Source organism: Stegastes partitus, unplaced genomic scaffold (assembly GCF_000690725.1).
Source record: "Stegastes partitus isolate 25-593 unplaced genomic scaffold, Stegastes_partitus-1.0.2 Scaffold481, whole genome shotgun sequence".
NCBI classification, from domain to species: domain Eukaryota; kingdom Metazoa; phylum Chordata; class Actinopteri; family Pomacentridae; genus Stegastes; species Stegastes partitus.
The window spans coordinates 44,616-64,407 of record NW_007578212.1 but is presented as its reverse complement, the minus strand read 5'-3'; the positions used below and the strand labels follow the sequence as shown (position 1 = coordinate 64,407).

At 42.8% G+C, this 19,792-nt stretch overlaps 1 protein-coding gene across 1 annotated transcript in view; it reads left to right on the top strand.

The window, feature by feature from the left end:
• Nucleotides 1-19,792, top strand: part of camk1da (calcium/calmodulin-dependent protein kinase 1Da) — an 81,477-nt gene that overhangs the window by 22,670 nt on the left and 39,015 nt on the right. The window contains exon 2 of the mRNA XM_008286982.1: nucleotides 19,562-19,693. Within this exon, the coding sequence (XP_008285204.1) occupies nucleotides 19,562-19,693 (132 nt within the window). The remainder of the gene's footprint in view (nucleotides 1-19,561; nucleotides 19,694-19,792) is intronic.

The following is a 19,792-nucleotide window of genomic DNA, read 5'->3' as shown; positions in this document are numbered from 1 at the left end:
AATACAGACACACACTCATCTGCACCTTGGAGGCTTTTTCTGTATTATAGCAGACCTACTTTCACTGAGTCCCACTACTGTACTTAGATCAGTGTGTGTGTGTGTGTGTGTCTGTTTATCTGGCTCAGCTTGGCCCAGTTACACTCAAGTCGTCCTTGAGCAGAACACAATGCCACACACACACAACGTACAAACACAAAGCTCAAAGTGCCAAAGTTTTAAAGTCTCAAAATCTGTAACCTGTTTAAAGGATGCAGACGGAGCGAGATGCTGCGTGACAGCTGAGGTGATATCTGTATGCAAAACCTGCTTTATCATTTGGTAACACCCAACTGTGTGTGTGTGTGTACAAGAAAATGTTGCATGCGTCACTGGTCCAGACTGTTAACTCACAGTACTGTCTGGCTTTCAGTCATTGTTTGAATGCCACTTCAGCCCTGCACTCATACGCAAAAAAACCCCCTCAGCAGTGTGTGTGTGTTGCACCATGTAATTTGCATGTTGATGCGGTGACATCATCGTGACAGTTGATCATCTGCGTTTCGTCTGTAGTGGGCTAAGCCATCTGTTCCTCATGTGCAGTATCTGAGGTGATGCTCACAGGATTGCCAAGTAATAATAATAATAAAAAAAAAAATCATGTGGGATGTAACCCTGATCAGCCAGAAGAGATTTAATTGTCTCTCGCAGCAGGGAATGAATACAAATCAGCTCAGGTCTGTGCTCTCAATATCTCCGACTGCACTGATCAGGTTTGGTTGGAGTCTGGGGATTTGAAACCTATCAGCTCCTTACTGGTGATGAAACTGCACAGACTGGCCATAGGGGAGTGTTTACTTATAGTTTTGTGTATGAATCAATGTGTTTACCTACACCTCAGGTATTTAGGTAGCAGCCTAATTTTGTAAATACCATATAAATAAGAAATTAGAGCATCAGTGAGAATGGGAAGGCAATTAAAGTAACCCGAGCTAGATTTCTGCTGGGAAACATCGATTCCTTGACCGCATAGCCGGGTAGTCATGTTCCGAAATGCTTTTAACTTGAAAACGATGTCATACTCCTCTTCTCCCATGTTTCCCTTTTTGTCTCTCGACTGTCGTCATCCAGCGAGGACTAAACGCTTCCTTGGTGAGAGTTAAATGAGGGATGAGAAATGCGAGAAAGAGACGCGAGGACGGAGGAGCTGAAGCTTCCAAGTGAGAATTCCTTTGTTCCATTGTGTCGGTCTCAAGTGATGCAAGCCACTTATGACGTGCTGCACAGCTGGAACACCTGTCAGATCAAACTCACGCCCACAAAGGTGCAGCACGTTCCTCCATCTGAGCTCCTCGCGAAGCCTCCTTCCTCGTTATTCCTCGTCTCCTTAAGGTGCATTTAGATACCTGGAAGATCCTCCAGGATGGCGGAGAGGGAAAGGCAAACCCTTATTTTTCTGACAGTTTTTTTTTAAGTGCAATTTAAACTTGCTGGATGTTTTTGATGCTGCTGGGCAGATTTAAAGCCTTTTTACTGGGGCTGTACGATGTTCGACATTTCAGTGTTTCGTTTATCTGCAATATATGTTGTGGTTTTTTTAAAAAGTGCAGGAATTCTGACCAGATGACTTTAATAACTCCATTTGGAAATAATGAATAGCTACAATGATTGGTGGGTGATTTAGTAAAAACAGTAGCTTGCAGAGGTATTTACAAATTCACATTAATGCCTGAAGTTATCGGTCCTGACAGCCAGAGCTCAGGCTATTAACCCACTCTGTTCTCACTTCCTGTGGGAAAAAAGGCCCCGTGCAACAGCGACCTTTCAGTTGATAGTCCTCATTAATAAAGCTGACAGACTGTGTAAGACTCCGTTGTCCAGCTCGAGCACAAGTCCAGCTGCACGTTATTCCATTTGTCACAGTTTGGTTTCAACTTGTGCTTTGCATTTTTCATCCAGCTCTGGGATGGCGACATGAGAAAACTGGGTGCAGTGAAGGTGTTACACACTGCTTGTCAAGCGACCAGATCATGTTTTTGACACTCTTTTTTGTAAATGCACATTGGTATCATGTCAGTCATGAGGTGTATGTGATTTCTTTCTGCTGTTTTGAACCTCGGTCATATATTTTCCATCCATCCATTATCTATACACCGCTTAATCCTCATTAGGGTCGCGGGGGGGCTGGAGTCTATCCCAGCTCCACCGGGACGCGAACCGGCAACCTTCTTGCTGCGAGGCAACAGTACTGGTCATATATTGTAACACTGGTAAAGATGTTTGAAATAGTTTTTTTGCTCTGGATGGCAGTTAGATCTGACATTGCCATTGTCACACAGACCTTTGTGATGCTGATTTTAGTGGTCAGACACATTGGTTGTGTTGTCTTCTGTGTTAATAAGAACCTGTTGTTGGCCAACACCATCCATTTCTGTAACCGATATAATCCACAGACAACACCCCGATGTGACTGTTGCGCATGTTCGCGTCACAATATCATTAAACAACATATCCTGCAGCCCTACTCTTTACAGAAGCAGTTGGGTGATGCCGGCTCCCGGTTGACTCATGGAACCATTTGGGGGCTGACATCATCTTTAAGTAACGTCGTTGAGGCCCGCTTCAGCGCCAACAAAGCATTCACATTACAGGCATGAGACTGACACCACAGTCAGCCCACATTGCTGATGGTGGGCACACATTTCACCTTCTGTGACCTCGAGGCCGGCCGCACCCTGAGCAGCCCCACGCCGCTGTTAACGCTCCTCCCCTGTTATGTTAGTTAACTTCTGCTTCTGTGACGTTAGCGGTGGTTAAATACATTTGTAATCTACTGAGCAGAGCCCAGATAAAGCTCAGCGAATAACTGTTATGCTGTAACACAGTCTCGTTAACACCTGTTTTCCTGTGTGTCACGGTGTGTGGGTGTAACGGCGGAATATCCGGGCAGGTTTCTGTGTGTGTGTGTGTGTGTCAGAGCGATACAGCTGTGCTGCCGGGGAAGTGAATGCATATTTTAATCAGAAGGAAAAACAAGTACCAGCCTGTATGTGTGTTAGTAATGGAAACTGTCGCGCCAGTAATTGCCTGCAAAAGAAAAAAGAAATCTCACCTTTAACTATTTGCAATAGGCTTGTTTTTACTGATGCAGCCATTAAAATTATGTAAATGAAGGTCTTCACTGGTGAGAAAGGTTCGCTTGTTAATTACTCGTCTCTTTGTCTTGAATCAATAGACAGAAAACAACGCGTCACACGCTGGCTGCAGTGAGGTTTTCATTCACATTCTCCTCGACAAGGTTTTAAAGAGATTTTGTAATTCTGTCAACAGATGTGTTGCCAGTCTGTCTCAGAGAAGTGTCGTCTGTGCAGTTGATTATAATTCATATACTTATATCAAGGGATTGACCACTCGTAACAAGTGTGTGCACAGCTGAATGAGACTCTGCTCTTTTTTTAGGGAGCTCTTAAAGAGTCTGGGCAGTGACAAGGAGTCTGCCGGGTGAACTAATCCTCCTTTAATAAACACATAAAGGCACATGAAAGCTCAGCTAAAGGTCAGATTATATTTGGCCGTGCTGTACACTTTACTAAATGTTTCTGGATGTCAGTAGTCAGCCACGCAGCTGGTGAATGAACCAGGAGCATGAATGGAGCGTAGCAGAGTGACATCAGCTTCACAGATCTCCACTGTGAATTTGATACCTTTAGTTTTTAATTGTACTTAGATTTTACTTGAATCGGTCGACGCCTGAGGAAGTCGGTATGTCGGGCTTCTGCACCAGACTTCACTGTTAAAATAAAGGCAGCAGGAACATGAAAGGGCAGAATAAAGCAACGGTTATTTCTAGCTAGGAATTGGTGTTTTTAAGATTTAAATGGTATTACTACTTTTATCGATACTGCTTTTGATGCAGTAATTTAACAGTACTCTTTGTTTTTTTTTTTATTAAAGAGAAAATAAATCAAATAAGAATCAAATTAATGTTGCTTTATTTTTTTTTACTTTGTTAAATTTCCCCATTTTGGCTCTTCATTTTTAAATAAAAGATCTAATCCTGGACTTTTTCTTTGACAGTAAGCAGTGTTAATAGTTTTACCTAAATGAAACCCAGAGGGTTTCTTCCACCGCTGCCAACAACAACTTTCACTTAGAGAAAGGGTGAAAGTATAAAGCCAGAGTTTGCCTGCAATCCTCAAATAAGTAAATCCTCTCTGCTCTGAAAGCAAAGCAGTGAATTCCTGAACGACAGCTCAGACGATGCTTTGACCGTTTCAGACTGAATGTTTAAATGCTCCCATAGTGGAGACAATCAGCTGGCTGGCAGTGAGATGAACTTCAAACTTGGCATTCATACATTTCTCCACCTGTATGTGATGAACTTTCACCGGATGTTTTCATAGATTTTTCTTTCTTACAATAAAATGAGTGAGAATCGACTTCAGTGACCACACAGCACAGACACTAAGAGACATGTCTAGTCTGGATTGGAATAGTGAAAATGCACAAATCAGAAATGGAGTTGGTAAGATGTAATATGCAAAATAAGGCAATTATGAAATCCATCCATCCATTATCTACATAACACTTAATCCTCACTAGGGTCGTGGGGGGGCTGGAGTCTATCCCAGCTGACTCAGGGTGAAGGCAGGAGACACCCTGGACAGGTCACCAGTCTATCACAGGGCTACACTTAGAGACAGACAACCAAGCACACTCACATTCACACCTCCGGACAATTTAGAGTCACCAATTAACCTCAACATGTTTTTGGACTGTGTGTGAGGAAGCTGGAGAACCTGGAGAGAACCCACGCTGCACGGGGAGAACATGCAAAATCCACGGAGAAAGATTCTGGTGCCCCCACCGGGACGTGAACCGGCAACCTTCTTGCTGTGAGTCAACAGTGCTACCAACTGCGCCACCTTGCAGCCCTCAATTATGAAATTTATTTCTTAATTTCTCTCATATAGATAGTAGAACCTCGGAGCTAATCTATCCTCCAGTCTTTGATAATTTAGGTTCTGTTTAAGAGTGGGTTCTGGTACCAACTCCTACTCACAACACGTGATGCATGTAAATAAAATCGACTTATCAGGTGATAGAGAACAAACTACAGTCAGTTATACTTAGCATCTTTTTATTACAACATGTAAATCAAAACGCCGTTCTCTTTGCACTCACATTACAGGCTTTTCAAGACACGTTGGTTCTTCATACAAAGGCAACAAATGAAAGTTATATTTCACGTTACAACTCAGCAAATACCAAGTGTCTGGGTAAACCCATTGGTAAATAAAAAGCCCAGTAGCTGTAATGTATCACACAGCGAGCATGACAGAGAGCTCCTTCTCCTCTGGACCGTCACTACTCCCAGACCAGGTACAAGAGCTGATGACCTCCAACGTGGCCCTTCACGTGTCAGGCCGCATCTTTTTATCTTCAGCCCTCGCTTGCCGCACTCTTCTCCTAACCCCTTTCTGCCATTCCGATTCTCTCACTGCCCTCGCTCGCTCTCTTTCCATCCCTCCATATGTCTCGCTCTCAGCATGTGCTGACTGGGAGCCTGTGATTGCTGTGCTGGCAGTGTTTGTGCTCCTGTCACTGCAGTCAGCCTCGTACCTTTTTGCCACGTTGATGCTGTTGTAGGCCTTCCGTTTTTTGCGTTTGTCTGCTTTTACTGAAGACTTGAGGCCATTCTTGAATGTTGCATTTGTGTAAAGAAACGAAAATGCTTGGAAAACGTCAATCAAGAAAAGCAAAGTCAGCCATCACTGTGGCACGTTCCGCTTACGTGCACTCGGCCAGCACGGCGACTGGTTTGTATGTGAGATGATGTTTCTGCTTGTAAAATGTGAAAACATAATAGAAAAAAAAAGACTACTTGCCTCACCTATTCGTAAACATTTTACTTTTAAGTACGACAACCAATATCTGGCTCTCACACTGGTCATTGAATTAGCCGGGTTCCTCACACACAAGCTGTTTCCATGGTAATTAATGTAAAGAGAGGGGAAGTTTTCTGACATCCCAGTAGTGGTCGAGGCTGTTGCCATGGCAAACCCATACCTCCGGCTGCTGAATTTGCGTGTCCCCGCTCATGTGTGTTGTGTGTGAAGCATCATCTTTCTTTCCTGTGCAGTCGCTCCCTTTTTCCACTGAACTACACTCTCACACGTCGTAATGCTGCTCCGGAATCCTGTGGGTTTGTTCCAGGAAATTCATTTGTCCAGACTTTATGACATGTACTTTATAGGAACAACTTTTCTACAGTGTCAAAGGATAATGAGCTATAGCAAGTTAATGAAATGAATTAGTTCAGTAAGAAATACTTGGAAAAATGTCATACAGAGGAAGAAGAGAAACTGATGAACAAATATTTTGTCGTTAATGTTTTATAGTCAGTGTTTTTTCTGCAGTGTGATATCAACATTCTTCTTCAACCTGTTAAAGATATTCATTGCTTTCGAGCATATTTGCTAAAATAAAATGAATCTGAAGAGAGCTTGGGGGACCGTCGGTGCTCCTTTGTGGCTGAGGTGGTTCGGGCAACTGATCAGGATTCCTCCGGGTCGCCTTTCTTTGGAAAGTTTTCTGGACACGTCCAAGGAGATCTCAGGGTAGGCCTAGAGCTCTAGAGGGATTACATATCTCATCTGCCCTGGTAACACTTCAGGACCCCCCAAAAGGAACTGGAAAACGTTGCTTGGAAAAGGTGTGACTGAAACACTTTGCTTAGCTGGCTGCCGTTCTAGACAGATTGAAGAGAACGGATGGATGCTTCTTGTTGCTCAGTTCTTGTCAAGCAGGTTTGCGTTCTGTACATTGACTTTTATTGGTTGTGGGCTTCAGATTATGTGCAATTGATCTATTTTGGCCTTGAGTACGACTGCCAGCCCTCCCAACGCCCCCAAGCTCATCTGCCATGCCATAAAGAAGGATACGAGTGTTGACATGTGCTCACATATGCAAATCCCTGAAGACACAGGTGCTGCTGATAACTGCACTTCTTTATGATGGCAAACCTGACATTCAGTCAAGTAGTGTTGGTGTCACATCATCATCATCGTCACCTTTCTCACCTTTTTGTTAATTGCACTAATTGTGTGTAATTTCAGAGATATTTACAGTGATAAAATTAAAATCACTTTCAAAATTTAAAATGCCACATTTGTGAAATTAAAATCAGAATGTTGTCATTATTCACAGTTAGTATGTATTTTGAAAATACTGTCTGGCTGTAGACTTTAGTTTAAGACTGATTTTGGGTCCAGGTCCAGGCGTTTTCCCGTGTAATAGTGGTACTCGGGAATCTGATCCCTCATAGTTTAGATTCAATCTCAACAACACTTCTGCAAGCTGGAGAATCCAGTATTGTGATAGACATCAGGTTTCATTTTAAACCTCTAGCTTGTTTTCCACTGAATCGAATGTCATCTGATCCGGTGAATTCATTCAACCTTTTCAATATTTTTTTTTTTTTTTAGCAGATAGTGACCTTAGGTAATCTTGCCTCGGATGCACTGGTTCATATTTTTCTGTAAATGTTTAATTTTGTCCTACAGAGCTCTGCATGCACGTTCCATCTGTTGTGGTGGTGGAGCGGAGCCCATTCTTCACACCCATATGGACAATGGGATAGATTACACTGTCAGGGCCGCTCAGCAAATTGTGGTTGAAGTGTCTATTTTGTGGGCTTTTGTCTTAATTGCACAGATGACTGTACAGGCATTTTCTTTTAGTGCTCTCCTGTCTCTAGTCTTCATCTTCCACTGTCAGAGCCACAGTGAGAATACAGACTATAATTGGCACTTAATTGCTGCCGTGGCAACAGTGCTATTTAAGCCTACGCGCTCTGCAACAAAGGCATATAGCGCGTACACAAAAAAAAAAAAAAAGAAAAGGGAAGGAAGACACATGGAAGGAGGTGTTTAGCTCGCTTTCCCTCATTTCACAGTGTTTGTGTTGTTACCATATGGAGGCTAGTTAGGGTCGTGAGGTTTTACTGAAACTTGTTTGTGGGTGTCTGTATACTCTCGTGTGTCTTAATGGTTCCCCCGGCCCGTTTTTCTGCTTTGTTTGCATTTACATGTCCGCCGTAATAAAATCCTCATCCATCACACCTTACCTCCCGTTGCCATAGTGATTCAGATCAGCAGCTCTCCACCTGTGGGTGGGAACCCTGAAACAGGTCCTGAGACAGTTTTAGGGAGTTGGTTTGAAATGATGAAAGAGTTGCGCTCTTTAATGCTAAAGTTGCATTTGCTGTTGCTGGTCCCTTGGCCTCATTTGAATTTTAATCCAATTCAATCCAATAAACATGAAAGAACAGTTAAGTAGCATTATGTGACTGTTACTGTTTAGTGCTGTGTCTTATTTTACTTCTCTCTCCCCTATTACCTTTTATTTCTCTACCGTCTGTCATAAAGGCATAAAAATACCCCCAAAAATACAATAAATATCAAGAAAGTAGATGTCATTCTGACTGAGTTATCAGTGGAAATTTCTTCTGGTTGGCCAGGAGGGAAAGAAATGCGTCTGCGCCTTTTGGGAAATTGTAGTTTGAAACTGCTTCAGGCTCTGAGAGGTCTTGTTTTTCCATGATTTGAGGCTTCAGAGCCTGTAGAGCAACTCTGTTCATCTGGAGGTAGACCACAATCAATAAATGACAAATTTCTTGGAACGTGACGACATTGATAAAATGTAATGGGACTGTCATCCACGATACAGATCCAGACACTGTTTTCTTCTGGGAGTTATGTTGTGCTCCATGTGGCGTCATGAACATTATCAGGAGAAAAAGAGTTAAATCTCACCTCCCTTTCTGTGACTATTTTTTTTTTTTAATGCTATTGATTCAGTCAGTTTTACACACTACATACTGTCAGCTCTACATCATCTTATTCTAGTGATTCATTGAAGCTACCACATCACATGCTTTTAATGAATTAAACCGTCAAATCAAAGATAAATGAGAGATGAAAACCCTCTCTGTCCTGTGCATCACTTCATACATTTATCTGTAATACAGCCTGACATATTGGCTGTTTTTCTTTCATCTGTCACCCCTCTTTACACTTGAAAACATTTTAAGTTTGGGACATAGTAGCAGGCTGTGTTACGCTTTGTTAATGTTGCTATGGCAACTTGGCAACTTCAATGAATCCCAACCTTTTTTTTTACGCCACCAAGTTTACCTCTGAATATTCCACACGCTGGAGAAAAACTCACTGTTCTGCCAGCTTGTTTGCTTTAACTCCACAGACGCCATCTGAACTGTGGTGGCACCAAAAAGCAACACTTAAGAGTCCGAGAAAGAAGGAAAGAGGAATGTCCCCACAATGTATGGGATTATGTTTAAACAACGAGAGGCTACTCGTCAAGTGACGTTTAAAGTTTGAATTGAGCCGAAAAGAAGCCAATGCCAGAGAATAAACACCATTAGATCAACAATGTGTGATCACACCCTGTCCTCACATCTTTCTTTCATGTTTCATTGAGCAAACTGGGGGTTGAAACAAATTGCAACCTCTGGGACTGAAAAACAACAACAACAGGACAAGTGCCAAAAACTGGAGTTTCTTGAATGGCCACTGAAGGGTTGAATGAGTTAATCCCCACAGACTTCCATGTTAAAGTACCCAACTTTACAGCAGAGATAAACATGTTTCCAACCGTGTACAAAAAATACTTTTGGTTTCTCAAGCTAATCGTCTCATTCATGACAACGGCATGTGGGTACGTTTTTATACAACTCAACTGTTTGAATTGTATCCAGGCTTAAAGTTATGCATAATTTAGGTTGTGGCCACTTTGACTAAGGCTACGTTCAGACAGCAGGCTAAAGTGACCCATATCCGATTTTTTTTTTTGCCCCTATGCGACCCGTATCTGATCTTTTCATGACAGTCTGAACAACACAGATTTTCAAATGTGACCCAGGCCACTTGGATATGTGGTCCGAAATCTGATAGGTATCTGATGCGACTTCTGTCTGAACGGCCAGGTCACATTTTTCTGACCTACACGTCATTGATACACGACAAACGTCACTATTCTGCATTCAAGTAGGCGGGAGCGGGAAGAAAAACAACAACCATGGGGGACGATAATGTGGCTCCGGTTGGACAACAATTTTAAAATCGCAAGATACGCTTCACCGTAACCATCTATGTTTACTTCTGCAAACACTGAGCATGCTGGCTGCGTGTGAGGTTGTTGTGCACATGCGGGACACTTTTGGGTCATATGAAGTTCACACAGCAGATCACATACAAGTCGCATTGAATTGGAAATGTGAACGAACTTGCAAAAAAATGCAATTTCAGTCTGAACGTAGCCTAAGAGGTGGGTGCCATCTTTCGACTATCTATGACCCGGAGATGTTGGCATGGCCCACCTTAGCTTCACTCATGCGCCACCTCTTTGCTTATTTTTAGGATTAACTGGGAATTAGAAGTTCACAATGAGTGGAGCCACCCCAGTAGGTTGAGGCCGTCTTTATATCCAGTCAGTGTCTAACCATTGTCAAGGTCATGCCTTTCCCATGCATCAAATGATTACACCAAAACTCCTCAGCCTGCTGGCTAATGAAAGATGATTCAGATGCTGTGTTTCCTCCGGACAGCCAAATGACTCGTGTCCGGAACCCCCACCTACTCGCCAGCTACATCGCTTTCTGTCTCTTTCTTTGTGTCCTCTCCTTCCAATCTGCTTCGCACAAACCCTCCAATTACTTCACTGTTATTCTTCCCCCCCGGTCTTCTTCTGTTTTCTCTCTGAGTTGGGTTTTCCGCGCTTCTTTTTCTCATTTACATCCCATCAGCTGCATCTGTTGTGCGTGGTTGGGGAAATGACCTATCTTTTCACTGGCATCACGACAATGGCACACAATTCAAGCAGATTACTTTGTATTCAAAGCACATGAAAATAATGGTGCGTGGGCTTTAAAGCGTGTGTGTGTGTGTGTGTGTGTGGTCTGCCTGGCTGACATTAGCTTTGCGCTGTATAATTGTCCTTGTTCATGCTCTGTCATTATCAGGCCTTTTGCAGTATGGATATGAGTCTGCTCTCAGATGTACGTCGCTTTGGATAAAAGCGTCTGCTAAATGAAATTGTAGAATTGTAGTGGAGTTTATTCAAAAGCAACCTACAACCCTACAGAGCTGACATTATCCCTCTCTGCACGCATGTGTGTGTTACAGCGACATTTCCCAGCTGCCTTTTCATGTAGCACTCTCTGTCATTCAGCTCCCATTATCATCGGCTAAATAAATGTTTATTGAGCCTGTGCTTTAATTTTGACTAGCGGTGCTGCTCATACACAGTTGCATTCATACTTCAAATGATGTTCTTGCTGTGAAAAATCAAACTTGTAAGAATGTGATTGAATTCTACGGATGAAGCAGTGAAAGGAGGAGGGGAAGGGACTCTTTGCAAAGATAAGGACATTGTTACGAAGCTGATAAAATGATTTGTAAAGTGTAGGCAGAAGAAATGTTTTCCAAACACTGAACAAGAGGGAGTTAACAAAGGCCTACAGATTAGATTGTGCAAGAAGAGGTTTGTGTTTGCTCCTGATTTCGGTAGAAGTGTGTTAACATTTCTCACTCGATGAATTATTATGCACAATTGATGACATTTCAGAGCCTCAATTTTGTTTATTTTGTTTATATTTCACTGCACTTGACCAGTTCCTGAGCCAACAGGAGGGCACTAATGGACTGTTTGGACTTTTCTGGTGTTGGTTCTGTGTTTGTATGTTAGTAAAGTTGATAAATCAAAGCAATTACACAAACGCTTGAACTACGTTCAACCCATCATAAGACTGGTTTTATTTATCAAGTAGGAATTCTGATTTTGGACGTTGATTATGTTTACATACACATCAGCATCACCACGTATGAGACTTGTCTCGATCATAGTTGGGATATGGTGTTGACATGGAGCACAGAGAAATTCATATTCCCATATATACGATAAACATGTGATGCTGACAACCTGAACCGGCAATTTAATCCGACATTCCTGCAACTGTTGGCCTAAACTCTTCATAGCCTTGTGAAATGACAAGTTGCAGATTCATCCACTTTATTGCAGATGAGAGCGACAAAAATTTTTAAACATGTCCTCCTCCTCTAGAGCAAGAGAGCCATGGAGCTATGAACCAGTGTCTGGTGGGACAGGGTCGTCGTTATGGAGTTTAGTGATTTTGATGGGGCAGAAAATGACTGTATGAGTAGAGGATCCTTTTACTGGCTGTGTGACAAGGTTCAACCATTTGTTAGACCAGAGGAACAAACAGGACGAGCACCAGGAAGTGACCGTTATGTTGTACAAACTGGGTGGATTTAGTTGCTAACCACTTTGCCAACAATCTTGTATGTATGTTGTGTGGTGGAGCGACGACAATAACGTCTCAAGCCAAGAGGAAGTCATCCAGATAGTTAGTGTTTCTGTTCATATTTTGGCAGAAAACATGTCTGCGCGTGCATTCGTCATCAATCAGAAACTGTGACAAGACATATACATACCAGCATCCCAGTTTCCTTTGCAGTACTCCAGTTAGCATAATAAGGTTTCTCAAACCCGGGCTAAAGGCTGATCCACGTTTCCAAAATCAACATATAATGTTTACATACACAAACTGGTTCCTGACCAGGATACCTGAGTCCGTAAACCAAGTGAATACACAGACCTTCCCTCTGAGACAGAAGCTGTTGGATTGTTGGTATGGGTGTGGATTCTGGCACCAGTGAAAAGCATGGTGAAAAAACTAATCTAGCTTGAGTAGAAAATGGTTTTAAAAGCTTCCAAGAGGCCCAAACAGTGGGTTAAAATAGGCCGGGGAAATAGAACGATGGTGCCGTGAACTAAACACTTCATTGACACCAAGAAAAACGATCAAATGCTTAATAGTTGAACTGAATTGCATTCGATCCAAACCTCCATGAAAGCACAGAATGAAAACGCAACATTTGGTTGCATAAAGCCCAAGCGTGTTCCCTCACTGGCTCTTAACAGCCTATCATATCTCTTGATCCTTGGCCCAGCTCTCCACAGCTGCCTGTGCCTCTTGTTGACTGGAACCGGTAGATGCCCTTGCGACACTGGCTTTGAGGTCAAATAACGCTGGCAACCCTGTGTCCCACCTCAGCGTTAAGTGATGGCAGATCTGCTCTGATCGCTAGAGGTCGGGTTGCACGTAGAGCCCATTGCAGGGTCCCTGTCTGGTGACACCCGGTCCAGGCCAGCTGCTCTGAACCTCAGCGTGGGGCAGCAGCTTCACCCTGGTCGCCCTCCGTTCACCTCCAGGTTTTACTTGCTTTCTTTTACTTAATGTTTATCAAAGTGGGATCATTCCCTTATATATATTTTTTTGTTGTTGTTATTTATGTATCCTGATAAATTGACTAAAATGGGTAAATTCAAGGATTTTTCAAACACTTTACAAACTCTAGTGATGCCTACGATTATAGTCAACTCGGAAAAAGAACATACAAACCACTAGACCTGCCCTGTATCAACATCAGTGAGCACTGCTACTGTGAGCAGTCTTAAATCACACTTTATGTGTCAGTCACACCCTAAACTGTGTCGCTATCGTGCTGCATGCTGATCCGATTTCCCACAGTAGCTGCTTTTATAATGGATTCCTCCGTGTATGATTGTTTTATGGTGGCTGCCACAGAGAGGCTGTTGCTCTTTGACCTGAAAGGCTTGACTCCAGAACCTGCTGTTTTACGCCACTGCTGTATCAGATAACTGAAACCTTTGAAACGTTTCCTGCTATCACGCTTTAAAGCTGCAGCTGGAAATCCTGCCAGGTCATTTCCCTCCCAAAAAAAAAATGCAAAGTGTGTCGTGTTCATAGCTTTATTGTTGTGCATTTTTGCAAAAGAATCTGATGACTGCACACATTTTTCAGACCAGCGTATTTTCAGCTTGACATTGAGATCACTGATGGCTGCTGTCAGTCTCCACGTTAAATGTGTCACTGTCACCTTGTCAGCCTATTCTCGTCTCTCCCTCTCTATCTCCGTCTTACATTGTGTGTGTGTGTGTGTTTGTGTGCGTGTGCATGGGAGATGGACTGCTTCCCTGTTGGACATGTGCTTGATAGAGAAACACACACATGCGCACACTTTTGCTGCCAATATGTTTCCTGCTCAGCGCGCTGATGGAGGTAGCGGAGCTCGACTGACACAATTACACAGGTTCATGCGGTAGGAAATGCAATCTATGCTGCCGCGGGTAACGGCAAGCGGGGACTGCCAGCTAGTCAACCCCCGATACATGCTAGCACGACCCGTTGTGTGAACTCGGCTGCCAGATGTTATACAAGTTCCCTTCCTCCAATCAAATGAACCCCACTGGTACTTTACCGTGTATATGTGTGTGTGTGTCGCAAGCAAACACATTCAAGGTTGAGAAAATGTGAAGTGGACCATGCTGCGCTCCTGCTGTTGTGGCCGTAGCTCTGTGTGTGTGTGTGTGTGTGTGTGTGTCCATGTGGAGATGCAGGTCCATTCTGCCTCCATTCACATTCTCAGCTCACGTCTCTGTTTTCTGACCTTTTTCTTCATTTCACTACAGTTTAGCTTCATTTTTTTCTTTTGCTTCTTCCCACCAGCATTTCACTGTGTGAATGCAAATGATGGCTTATTAAAACATGTATTTGCTGATGTTTTAATCAATATTTGTGGCTTTACCATTGATCAGAACTATTTTCAATTTTCTGTCCTATCATATCACTTCTGATCATTTGTACATCAATATTTTGTTTTTTTTACTATAATCTCTTCTAAAGGTCAATAGAACTGTTTTTTCTGAGCTGCTACGGACACTGATTATGAGTAATAAAGAAGACAGATAACCAATATTTAGAACTTATTACAATAAAACATCCTGGTGTCCAAATGTTGACAAACACAAGCGCCAACACAAACCTTTGTTACGATACCTTAGCTTACTTGCCTTTTACATATCCATCCATCCATCATCTATACACCGCTTAATCCTCACTAGGGTCATGGGGGGCTGGATTCTATCCCAGCTGACTCAGGTTGAAGGCAGGGGACACCCTGGACAGGTCACCAGTCTATCACAGGGCTACACTTAGAGACAGACAACCAAGCACACTCACATTCACACCTACGGACAATTTAGAATCACCAATGGACTGAGTGGGAGGAAGCCAGAGAACCCAGAGAGAACCCACGCTGTATGGGGAGAACATGCAAACACCACGCAGAAAGATCCAGGTGTCCGAACTGGTGACCTTCTTGCTGTGAGGCAACGGTACTAACCACCGCTCCACCTTGCAGTCCCCATTTTACATATATTTAATTAAAATCGAACAACATTAAAAAAAAAAAAAACAAATAACAGTAATTGGAAAAATGCTGAGTATTGGATCGAATAATCTAATAATCAGCCAAACCAATAATCAGAAAAAACAACACTCTCTCTCGTTGGCATAGATTTTCCACGTTTGGAACTGTGCTGGAGGGATGGACACCATATACACTCCTATTTAGTTTGATGTTAAGAGCGTATTAGCCAATACTAATAACATTTATTGAGATATTTTTTCTGTATTGGGGAATCAGGCTCTTTAGCTGCTTACAACTTTCTAACCAAAAATTCTTATTGCTGCCAATAATAACACAACTGACAGACGCTGAGTGGAACTGAGATGGGTGATAACTCTGCTCTTCCATCACGTGCCTGCTGAACATGGCACACAATCGTTTGATCCGTTGAATATACCAGCTTTAATAAAAATGATTTTACATCTTCAGTTGAAAAGAAATACTCACAATACAGAGCACAAAGGTAACTGCAGGTGTAACTGCTCCTGTGATGACTAATAACAACTGCAGCTGTGAGGAGTCAGTGTGCCATAATTACAGATGCTGCTGTTGTGAGGTGGAGTTTAAGCTAAACAGTTGTCGCTAATGGAACGGGAGTGTTTGTTTATTGCACTGGTGTAGCAGAGTAATCATTTTCTGCTGACCGAGGAGGAAGAAGAAGAAAAAAAATCTTGGTATTAACTCATATAATACAGATATTCTGCTCTTGTTTACCTGTGAAGCCACCCTGTGTTTGTTCTCTGCTGATGTTATTATGGGATTATTGGGATTATAATGGGGGTGTTAGTGCAGGTAGAAGCTGAGTTCATGGACTCTCAGTGGGGAAGACGCCCCCTGTGCACAAAAACACACATGGCCGAGAGCTTATGAATGTATCTGTGGGTTTATTTGTTATCCCAAAGATGATTTTCATTCATGTATGTGTGTGTGTCTGAGGGTAATGAATGAACAGCTCCAACCCTGTGTGTGTGTGTGTGTGTGTCTTTGTGCGTGAGATCGAGCGAAGCAACAATACAAACAGCACGGCCCACTTGTTTTGTCTGGCTTTGACGTCACCAAAACCCACAACAGCCATTATCAGCGCACACAGGTCTCTGCTGTGCGTGCGCGCGAGCCAATCGAAGCGATCTGATTGGCCGCCAAATGGTCCACCTTGATCGCCAGGGGCAACCGGCAGCATGGTCACTTGTCTCTGTAAAAGATGTGTGGAGCATGAGATGAGAGATGAAAGGGAGAATGACAAAAAGGGAGGGAGGGGAGAAGGAGGTGAAGGTGAGAAGGAAGCGAGAGAGGCGTGAGAAAAAAAAAACAACAAGTACTGTGGGAACGGCGGCGGCGGCGGCGGCGGCAAACCATCTTTCTCTGTGTCGGTACGACGCTGCTTTTAAGACAAAGCGGCCTTGTGGCTGATGGACAACTTGTCAAATGTGCTTCCCTCTAAAGGGCTCGAGGGCTTTCTGCACCGCGGCACACATATTGATGCGATAGAGAGTTCATTCACAACAGCCTCTTTCTCCTTGAATGAGGAGCTTTAAGCACACTTGCGGCACAAACACACTCACCAGAATGCACACGAATGAAACAGCAGATGAATGAAAACATCAGGATGAAGGTGTAGTAGTGTTGTGGCCGTCAGTATGAAAAGCAAGCCGATGTGAGATTTTCCTAACAGGCAGGTGTGCTGCATGGAGATATTGGAAATTAATTGACCTGTGGGTTCCTGAAACCTTTGAGTGACTGATGTGAATATAAGGCCCTGACAGATAATATAAATGAATTGTTTAATCAACAGAACAAGGTTAATAGAGTCATTTCGGAGCATGATTTGACTTTCCATCCACATTATCTTTCCAGTACTCACAGTGGTGTATCAGGTTATATGAACCTTATTACTTCCATCAGTCTTCTTTTTTTGGTAATAACTGTAATGTGTTTGTATTTTTAAAAATTCAAGTAGTGCACAAGGCAACAGATTAACCAGACAATTCATAGTTTCTGCAAGGTGCCTGTACACTGACTTCAAGCTACCGTATGTATGTGCAGATCTGCTACTCAGACGGCTGCACTACTCAAACACAAAATACCACGCAGGGCTCTGGTGGATGTTCCTGAAAGGCTGTGAATCTGATTGTCAGAGCAGACAGTGGCATGCTAATGTTTCACTAAACACAAAGTAAAGCTGAAGCAGATTGGAAGTTTATTGGTGTTGTTTTCGATGTGTTCCAATTCATCCTGTGAGCAGCGCAGTCGGTAGCCAGCTGGCAGAACATTTAGCAGCTGAACAGAAAGATGTTTCAGTGAGGAATTTGCTGGAGCAGAGTGGAGCTTCAGAGGGCGATATCACGTCGTTTAAGATCGTCCCTCTGAGCCCCAAAGGGCGAGAAAACATTTGATACAAGATCAAGTAGAAATTAGGGTGACCTCTACTGTAAAAGTGTATTTTAAAAAGATTGCTGATATCTGGCTCAGAAGGGCCTTTGGCGTGATCGGTCCAGTAAAGACAGTGTCATCTTATGTGACAGATCTCTATGCATTTTCCTGCTATTTCTGACCATTTAGAAAGCTTTGATCCAGCAAAGCCTTCTCCGGAGGGCTCCAAAAATTCCTCTATGCAGGAAAAACCCTTGATACTGACTCAGCCAGTCGTGTTTCCTTCACAGATGGGCTGAACAGTAAAAAGACAGCTGGCTGAGGATGGCAAGCTACCTGCAGGCTCACACTGGACTAAATGTTCAGATAAAAAGCAAGGCGTTAGGCCGTAAGAGCCTTAAGAGGCTTGTGGTCTGGGATGTAACATTACTGTGCATTTAACAGGTTTCTGAAGTCTGGATTTGTGTCACATGCAGCTCGATGGACAGAGGGAAGACAAATAGAGGAAGCAGAGATAAGGATAGAGACGTGTTTACGCTAATAGATAGGTGAAGGCAGATCGACGCAGCAGTCAAAACTCGGTTCAGGCAGATTAACTCGCAATAGGCTCATCTTCATTCATCACCCTGCTTGTCTTCATGACGCACACACACACACACACACACACAAACAAACACTCATTCAAGACCGAAAGCCGTCACTGAATTTAAACTTCAAATTACTCTGCCTAATACTGATGTCGTGATTGTGATGGAGGATCATCAGTTTTTATGATGCGAGAAACAAAAAAAATTTGCAATAATTTTCAACCGTCGCAGTTGTTCTAAGTGAATAAATGATAAAATTGCTAATGTTCTAATGTTACGCTCGGCAGATCCAATCACATTACCATTGCGGTGTAATTTTCTGCACGTTAAGATTTGTCAGATACAGACTGTACCTGTTGCAAATGGGATTTTAAGGCAAAATAAGTGAACTCACATAGTGTTGAATCTTGAGTTTACAGAGACTGGCTCGCTTTTTATTTAAAATTACATGAGGGAGTGTTTTGTTCTTTGTGTTTGCTTTGGTGCCAATAGAGACAAAGAGTTAAAATATAACTTTGGATCTTAAAATCTATTTTGTGAGCAGCTACAAATCATTTGTGATTAAATCTTTGTTAACTGGAAATTATCCTGTACTGCACTGGGAATATGCACTTAGTAGTTTTTGCATCCTGACAGACAAAGAAAATGGCACAAAACAAGTGCCTCGGAGACAAGATATATCACATGAATGATTTGTGTTCAAAGCAGTTGACAGTGACAGTCGTGGCAGTATCTAATCTTTTTTTTAATTGCAGGGTTTTAATCCAAAGCATTTAAATCACTCAGTTGAACTCACACTAAAACTGACACGACAACCCCGATATTAAAACTCGTTGAGTCGATTTTGTAATATCAATCATGCTATTTTTTACTGGAGAGCACAATGGCTGTTGTCTTTAATGTGCTGTATAACAAACAGTGCCTTGGCTTGATGTAATGCATGTGTTATATATGCCACACATCAGATGTGCAGTGAAGTGCAAGCTTCAGATTTTTGAGAAAGGACTGTGGTTTGTCTGAATATTTTCTAATCTGTCTGTTTTTGTCATGAATGTTTATATGAGGGTGCAGCTTTAAGGATTAGTTTCTCCCCTTCAGATTAATTTCTTGTCGACTTGACACTGCAGGGTGTATAACAGTTTGTTTCTCAGCTCCTTGTTATAAAAGACGTTTTGACACCAGTGTAATCAAGTTCACGCTGTCCATCATCAAGCTGCCAGTTAATCACCTAACTTCTTCATGTGTCCACAGAGGGGCGTTCTCAGAGGTGGTCCTGGCCCAGGAGAAGCTGACTGGCCGGATGTTTGCGGTGAAGTGCATCCCCAAGAAGGCTCTGAAGGGGAAGGAGAGCAGCATCGAGAACGAGATCGCCGTGCTGAGGAAGTGAGTGCTGTGACACAAACGCACACACGCATAAGCCTACTAATTCCCGGTTACCGGGGCAACTGTGCATCTCGTCTCTCTTCCAGGCATCGTGCCCCC